This window comes from Chrysochloris asiatica, unplaced genomic scaffold (assembly GCF_000296735.1).
Source record: "Chrysochloris asiatica unplaced genomic scaffold, ChrAsi1.0 scaffold00014, whole genome shotgun sequence".
Classification (NCBI taxonomy): domain Eukaryota; kingdom Metazoa; phylum Chordata; class Mammalia; order Afrosoricida; family Chrysochloridae; genus Chrysochloris; species Chrysochloris asiatica.
This window is the reverse complement of record NW_006408532.1, coordinates 22,864,208-22,873,274: the sequence shown is the minus strand read 5'-3', so window position 1 is coordinate 22,873,274 and position 9,067 is coordinate 22,864,208. Positions and strand designations below refer to the sequence as shown.

The window sequence follows — 9,067 nt, the reverse complement described above, 5'->3', positions numbered from 1 at the left end:
GTTGTTGTTAAGAGCTGTAGAGTCAAGTCAATTCTGACCCATAGCGACTCTGTGTAGGGTTTCTGAGGAGCAGCTGGTGAGCTTGAACTGCCGACTTTGCAGTTCAAATGGCTTTGCAGTCTGGTGCATTAACCCACAGTGTTACATCTGGGATAGATAGATAGATAGATAGATAGATAGATAGATAGATAGATAGATAGATAGATAGGCAGATGTTAAGTACCGTCGAGTCGATTCCAACCAATAGTGACCCTATGTAGAGTTTCCAAGGAGCAGCTGCTGAGCTTGAACTACTGACTTTGCAGTTCAACAGTTCAAACAACTTTGCAGTCTGACACATTAGCCCACACCACCATACCAGGACTCGTATGTGTCTATGTGTGTATGTGTGTGTGTATATAGTGTATATATATATATGTGTGTGTGTGTTTGTGTGTATATATTGAGAGACAGAGAGAGTTACGTAGAGTTAGCAGCCCAACACTTAATCTACTGAACCACTAGAGCTCCTGGGAAACCCTATACAAGGTCTCTGAGTCAGAACGACTCAACGACACTTAACAACAAGAACCGAGAGAGACAGAGAGAGAGAGAGAGAGAGAGAGAGAGAGAGAGAGACTAAATGTGGTTAGACCTGGAGACCATAAAGTTAATCAGAGAGTTAGAGCTAAAAGCTAACTCTTTTAAACTACAACTCCATTCTATTTCCAAACACCAAGAGGATGGTGGTGGTCATGTGCCACAGTCCGACTTGTAACCACTATGCTACAATTATCTATCCATGAATCCATGCATAGAAACAGATGTAGGGAGTGTTGTTGTTGTACCTCTGAAAATGTCAAATTTCACCATCAAGAATACTAATTTAAGCACACCTTTTGGAAAATACCTGCATTCTCCAATTATCAAACGCCCAGTACATTCAATGAATCATGGAGAGGGGTTGGAATGGATTCAGAGGTGAAATTACAATACTCTGGAGTAAGTGTCTCCAAGGTGATTCTTCTTAAATGTCTTGGGTATACTCAAGTTTAACAGGTATAGTTAAAGAAATCAGATTTTAAAAGACAAACTGTAAAAAGCCATTAAAGATAACAATTAAAGAATTGTTCTTACAAAGAAACAATGGGAAGGCAATGGTAATTAAAGATCAGCTATACCATTGCAGAAAGTTTTGTATGCAAAAACTGCATAAAAATTCAAATAGAATTGGCCACAAAACACAAGTGATTTTCAGTTTCCTCTTGTCACTTAAACCTTGTGCACAAGAATATCTTGGGTGTGAACATGAAAACTAGACTTTCCTATACATAATTTTCTTTTCTTTTCTATATATAAATATTGGTTTCTTAGATTCTTACATTTTAAAAAACATGTCACTAGTGAAATTTTCTGAGTGTCATGCTCCAACTCCATTACCTCAAGCCCTTATAGTTTTAGATGTTGTCAAGTACAATTATCTTTAGGAACAGAGATGTTGCATTAAGAGCAGGATGGGCTACATAAATTCATCTGCAGCGATTTTCTAGCAATTGAGACCTTAAAATTTTTTCTTTGGAGTCTTTTGCTCTACTTTTCAAAGCAGGCTCAAATACAGTAGAGCTCACTTTGTCTGATCCTGCAGCCCTTTGTGTAATACTCACTAAAACTTTAAATATTGTAAAACAGGTCTGAAAAAAACCTACCTCGCTTAATTTAAACTCCTTTGTATTCATTCTTTCTACATCAACTTGTATATTGATACAGTCACCATTAAATATAATTCATAATATTTACTTAATTATTAATATTAACAAGCAGCCTATTTTTCCAAAGCACTCTGTTGAGGTTTTGTTTTGTTTTTGCCTTTTTGTGGGCGGTAATAAAAAGCCACATACGTAGTCATAATTGCTTAAGTAATGTGGTTTTAGCTAAATGTATTGACTTATTTAATCAAATCATACTTGATGAGAAAATTTTCCCTTGAGAAAAAAATCAGACAGGAAATGGCACAGAACAAATGATCCAGAAGTCTCTCTGTGTTCCCAAACTAAAACATGTACATAAAATTCTAATCACTATCCTGGAGGCGCTTTACAGTAAAAGGAAAATAAAGAAATGTTAATGAATATGACAGAAAGATTGGAAATACCTACTCATCTTTTAAAGTACCTAGGTCATTTATGGCAAGAAAACCTTTCTACCTTACATTTTGATGATTGTTGGAATATTATAAGTCATTTTATGGATGTGCATTTTCATGTATTTTCACTAAAACAACTGCATAAACTTTCGCATAAATATGGTTAAAGGATTTCTATGCCTCATGACTATAGGCAATCCTTGTAAATATCAGGCATAGTAATGGAAAACACAATCAGTACTCAGTAGAATAGAATAGAGAAGAATCAAAAATTAGAAAGTCCCTGACAGAGATCTCAAAGATATTCAATCAAATTTGTTGAATTTAATAGGAAATAAGTTCTTTTTGTTTTGCTTCTCCCTTTAGCATCCCAAACACACAAAATATGTCACATGCTAATTGCTATGTGAGGGGCAATAATCCCCAGTTCTCCTCTCAAGAGTTAGAATGCTGAATCATTCCCTAGGGCTCTCTCTGTGGTTCGCACTATGTGGAACACCCTTTTTATTAGCCAGAAGCTTCAGTGGAGACACAGTTGTTTATCTTGGAGCAAATTAGGGATCATTTGTTACAAAGGCTTTCCAAGAAAATACTTCCCTCAGCATGAGCAGAAAGCAAACCTCCAGGCAGGCCTTGCCAGGCACACTCCAGCCACCCCTCACGTGGGCCTTACTTGTTCTCATTGCTTGCATCATAACGTGGCATTGGGTCCAAGTCATTCCCATTCACATCACAACTTGCCAGAGCATCCTATGGCCACCAAGGAGAGAAAGGAAAGGGATGTTCATTAATTAGCCATTGACCTACAGGCTCATGCATTCTTAAACACATTTCTGCAAGAGAGTAATTAGGTTAACAAAGTCTCTTATGGAGCCATGGGGTCAAGCCACCTTAGGGAGGGAACACTTGTCCAATAACAATCAGTGTTGTATTTTCATTTATAATCTGTACAGACCATACATGTGCACTGTTCCACACCTCATACCTAGAACTGAACACTTCCACCCAATTCACAAAATGTGTATCTGTCAAAGATAGCATCTGATAATACCACCATTTCTGTAAAGTATTCTTTGACTACCTGGAAAAGTGATTTATTCTTGTGGACTCTCTTTCTATTCTTTAATTCATTTCCTACATATGCAAATTCCTTAGCATATAATTTAAAGACTTTAGTAGGCATAAACAATTCACCGATAATTGGGAAGCCAATTAAAAATCATCTTGCTGCTGTTAAGTACTTTGGAGTCTGTTCTGACTCATAGGGACCTTGTATAGGGTTTCCAAGGAGCAGTTGGTGGGTTTGAACTGCTGACCTTGTGGTTCTCAGTCCAGTGCTGATCCTCAGCACCACACCAGAAATCATATGGTTGTTATTGTTGTTAAGTGCCATCGAGTCAACTCTAAACCATAGCAACCCTGCATAGGGTTCCTGAGGAGCAGCTGGTGAGCTTGAACCACCGATCTTGTGGTTCAAAGTGACTTGGCAGTGCGGCACATTAACCCATAGCACCACACCAAGACTCCAGAAAATCATATTAGGTCTGAATTAAATTAGGTATCTTGACACTTCTATTAGACAATATTTGTCTGGTTCCGGTTGTTCTATCTATAATATAGAATTCACAATTGAGACTTTTTTTTTTAATTTAACTAATACTCAATGGCCTTTTGCCTCAACAAAAATGATGATGTTTTATCATATGTAAATGTTAAACAAAAAAACAGTGAACAGAGTCTACAAAATAAGTATAATGTGTTTGCTTTTAATAATGATTGTGAAAAATCTTTAAATAACTAAACATATTTTAATGGGTGGTTCCCATTGTTCTAATTTTTATCACTGTACATAATCTAATTTAGGATGCTTTGAGTTTTCTTATGAGGAGCCCTGGTGGTACAGTCATTGAGTTCTTGGTTGCTAACATAAAAGTTTTGGGTTCAAATTCACTAGCCATTCCATGGGAGAAAAATGTGGTATCTGTTTCCATATAGAGTTTCAGCCTCGGAAACAGTTCGACTCTGTCTTATAGGGTTGCTGTGAGTCAGAATAAATGTGATGGCAATGGGTTTGGTTTGGGGTTTGAGAATTTTCTTACGCTTTATGATTATTCCTATACAGGTAATGTTGTTATATGCCACTGAGTCATTTCTGACTCATCGTGAACCTGTATAGAGTTTCTGAGAGAAGCTGGTGGATTAGAACTGCTGACCTTGTGGTTAGCAGTCCAGAGCATATCCTACAGAGTCATAGGTAATCCTAGAGAATTTTCTCTTAAGGGGTAAAAAAAAGCAAAAAGTAAAGAAGGAAATCAAATTAGGCTAAAGCTATTTATGTGACCAAATACATTCCTATGAAGTGGGATTAAAACTACTAAAGTGGGAATTAAACTACTAAATGGGAATTAAAACTACTAAACTCATCTGCATATTTTAAGACAGCTCTTTCCATTTGTACGTGACCTTGGATAACTCATTTCAGGTATCACTTTCTTCAGTATCAATTTCTTCACCTATCAAATGATGGCATGGAACTGATGTTTCTCTTTAGTTGCAAAGTTCTGTGATATGAATATATACAAGGCTAACTGAGTGTGCTTGGAAGTCAGGTAAAGAATAGCTATTCAGCACTGTTTGGTTCAAATGGGAACTAAAGAAACTTAATAGTTCCTTCCAAAGAAAGAAAATTGACTAATCACCAAGAACTACAGTGAGGCTGACCATTACTGTTCCAGAAAATTGAAAAGGTAGAGCAAAAAAGATACCAGCAGAATGACTTGAGAAAATCTATGCAAGCATAACTTTCTCCATAAAGGAAATAAACAGTGTTGCCTGACTACTTGGATGAAATTGATTAAAACCCTGGCTGCTGTGGGTAGCAAGATGCTGCTGATTGGAGGACTTCCAGCTGCTACTATATCAGCTGCCTTTTTAGGTCAGCACATCAAAGGCACTGGACAGTTTAATGGGTTATCTTATGCTTCCTGCATTCTAGAAGCATATCTTTTACAAGAAAGGAGCAACATATAGTGTCTATTGTATCTGTTAGCACTACTTTTTCCAGTAGCTTTCCCTCTTTCTGATAACCCTAACATGAGTCCACTTGCTCCCAGGGAGGGGAGGCAGTCCAACCACTGCAAAGACTTACATAGTTTTGCATCAGATCCGGGTGAGTTCTCTCAATGCCATCGTCCAGAATGGTGACCACAATGTTCTTTCCCGTGTAGCCTCTCTTCCAGGCTCCTTCAATATTCATATCTGATTGGCAGGGATGTGTGTTATCACTGCAGTGCTACAGAAGAAAGGAGAAAGATTGGACGTTAGAGATTACTGAATAGTTGGGCAATGAGACAATTAGCCTAGCTGTTAAGATAATGCTTTCAATTAACTGCACTTTGGTGGGTTGCCAGTTTGAGTAGAATCATGGATCTTTTCCCTTTACTTAACGGGAAAGTAGGAAAGAAAGATATGGTGAAGACAAATGAAATACTGTAAATGGCTCCCACCAGCTTTGCCCTGTTGTGATATCTTAAAATCCTTTGTAACAATATAATCAAAAGAAGTCTATATAAACAGCAGAATAATGAATACATAATGACATTTCAGACTGGCCTGCCATAGTAACACACGGAATAATCTTAGATAGCATTTCATTTATAAATCCAAATCAGGTAACTGAAAACCATGTACCTTATGATTTCTTAACCATATACCTGGACACTAGCCCAGCTACAAGTAAGAACTAACTTTAGGCAACTTTTGTACAGTGTCAGCCAGGTGAAAAACCCATGATTGAAAGAAAATAACAGGCTCTCCAACTTCTTCCAATACATTAACAATGACTGCGGTACTCTAATTTGTTGTGGGTAGAGTGACTCATTCAGGGCTACTTTGAGGAGTGAAAGATGAATGGCACAGATTGCAGAAAGGTGGAAGGATACAATACACAGGAGAACGTGTGTGTGGGCTTTCAACGGCAGGCTGTAAAAAACATCAAACATTAGCTTATTATATGTAGCGATTTTATTCTGCAATGGCGACAACACATAAACATATTGAGAAAGGAATTAAACGGGCAGCTATTCCCACTATAATTTGCCAGCATTCGTCCAACCCACATAATTGTTCTTTCAAAGTCCATCTCTTTGAAATATCCTTCTTTTGAGTGGTGTTATTTTCCAGGTTCTCAAGACTCAGAAAAGAAAGAAATGAAAAGAGGTGCGCTGAAACGTAATGCCATGGCAACATGACCTCCCTAGGTCTTTCACGGTTCACTCTTTTCTGTCTGCACTGCAATGCTTTAGCACTTGGGAAGTGAAGACAATGCGAAGTTTTGTATGCTCTAAAGATAATGGAGACCCCAGTGCCATTAATTCATTTAAGGCACACTTCATTGAGTGCCTGCAACATGCTGGGGGTACGGGATGAACAAGGCACAGGAGGTCCTTGCTGTAAGGACCCTCCAAGGAAGAGACACAGATGATAAATAAACAAACTAATAGACAAGACCACTCAAGTGCATCTTGTGTTTCAAAATAATTCCACAGGGTGATATGATGGTGAAGGTGTTGAGCTCCAGGTATAGGACCTTCAGGTGAAATGGTCAGAAAAAGGATGGCAGTCTCGGAGACAAGTGAAGCACAGGCTGAGAAGGGATTGATGAGAAATAGCCTATCTGCCCGGGCCCTGGAAACAAGTGTTCTGGAAGAGGGAGATGTAAATGAAAAGACTATGAGGCAGGAAATAGCTTAATACATAGAAGAAAGGGGAAGAAGTTGGTTTTGCTGAAACCATGTGAATGAAGCACAGACAAAAGGGCACAGAAGGCGGAGAATTAGAAGGGGAGGCAAGATCAGAAGTAGAGCGTTTTGTTGGCCATGACTTGGCTTTTATTCCAACTATAACCTAAACAGGAGCTCAGTCATTTCCATCCTTCATCCCTCTATATCAAATGTCAACAAACAACAGAAACTCCCAATGCCCCTTGACATGAATGTGTTAATTAATTTATTCCCCAAATGAAGTTGCCTCTTGTTATAAACATATTTGAATTGTTTCAGGCATTCATTCTAAGAAAGGAGGTTACCAAGTTTTCATCAGGGACAACATCAATTTAATATAGTAGAAAGGTTGATATCTTCTCACCTTCCTGGCTTTTTCCTGGCACTGTTATCTATGTAGGGTTTTCTAAGGAGTGGCTAATGTGTCTGAATTGCCAGCCTTGCAGTTAGCACCCCAGTGTTTATCCTACAACACAGCATCTGGCATTAAAAGCCCTAAATATGTGCTCTCTACTGGTCCAAATTCTACTCCCTCACTGCCCCAGGTTTCAGCTGTCACCTCCACCCATAAAGTTCTTCTGCTTATTCGTCTCTGAAATTAAGGTACACACACAGATTCAGTTCTACACAATACAACCCCTCTCATGTATTCCACTGAATTAGCTTCCTGTTGAGTCCTTTATATTAATTTTGAATCCTTAATTGTAAGCACATTGTTGTTGTTAGGTACCATCAAGTCGGTACCGACTCATAGTGACCCTATGCACAACAGAACATAATACTGCCCGGTCCTGGGCCAACCTCACAATTGAGCCCATTGATGCTGCCACTTTGCCAATCCATCTCACTGGGGGTCTTCCTCTTTTTCTTTGACCCTCCAAACTACCAAACATAATATCCTTCACCGGCAACTGGGCCCTGTTGACAATATGTCCAAAGAATGAGAGACAAAGTTTGGTAATCTTGGCCTCCAAAGAGCACTCTGGCTGCACTTCTTCCAACACAGATCTGTTGGTTCTTTTGGCAGCCCATGGCATTTTCAATATTCTCCTCCAACACCATAACTCAAAAGCATCAATTCTCCTACGGTCTTCCTTATTCACTGTCCAGCTTTCACATGCATATGAGGTTATTGAAAATACCATGGCTTGGGTCAGGCACACATAGAAGACCATATTTTTACCTACATCTGAGCTTAAAAGTCCTGGTGTGATGCTGTAGGTTAATATGCTGGACTGCAAAGTTGGTTTGAACAGTAAGGTTGACCAATCACTTCTAAGAAATCCTATACAGGGTCACTATGGGTAGGAGCTGAATTGTCGGCACTTAAGAACAACAACCTAAAAATAGACTCTTGAAAACAATTTTTGATAAAGGACACAAGTTCACATTGCTACAATTTGATGAACTTGACCTATACTTATGGATGTAGTATCTCAAAATACCAACTGAGAGGGAAGGAGTCTTCATATTGAGTATCCCTTCTGTTAGGGTTGACAGGGACGGACAACTTATACATTGGCTACCTAAAATGTGGGGGCAATAAAGGCATGAAGTGACTGGCTCACAACTGTTCAAGAGGGAGTTTAGTTGCAAGGTGTGCAGGGAAAGGTAGAGTCTCCACTGAATAGTGCATCTTGTCTAGAAGGGTCTGGTGAAAAGAGATGGGGATAAGATTCTTATGATTCAATAGTGAATAATTATTATCATGACTAGTTGCGACTGTCACAACTGTAAAGGTAGAAGTTTTGTAACAAAACGGGAGTCCATAAACAGAGAATCTTAGCACTATCAAGGGAGAAGAACACGAACAGAATGTGGTACCATTTCCAGAGAAGCAGTGACACCAGAGATGGAGGCAGAGATGAGGCTATGGAGAGAGGGAGAAAGAAGCTGAGGACTCTAGACTCATAGAAAAAGAAACACTGAGAGCTGGTGGTCAGGAGGCAGGCTTACAGAATGTGCCCTTTGATTGTTTAAATTATTATATTCCTGAGTGGTTTTGTGTATGCCCCCAACACACACACACACACACACATAGAGGGAATGGAAGCAAAAACTGTTGAATGATGATGCACAGAGGAGATTGTAATCATTACAGTGAAACAATGAGTGTAAAACTGGTGTTTTCCCATGTAACTATCACTCAATTCACAATAAAAAC

General features: G+C 38.8%; 1 protein-coding gene across 1 annotated transcript in view; it reads right to left on the bottom strand.

Annotated features, from left to right (window-relative positions):
- Positions 1-9,067, bottom strand: part of LOC102827704 (proprotein convertase subtilisin/kexin type 5-like) — a 472,359-nt gene that overhangs the window by 253,919 nt on the left and 209,373 nt on the right. The window contains exons 4-5 of the mRNA XM_006834928.1: positions 5,271-5,414; positions 2,796-2,872 (exon numbers count right to left, since the gene is read on the bottom strand). Of these exons, the coding sequence (XP_006834991.1) occupies positions 2,796-2,872; positions 5,271-5,414 (221 nt within the window). The remainder of the gene's footprint in view (positions 1-2,795; positions 2,873-5,270; positions 5,415-9,067) is intronic.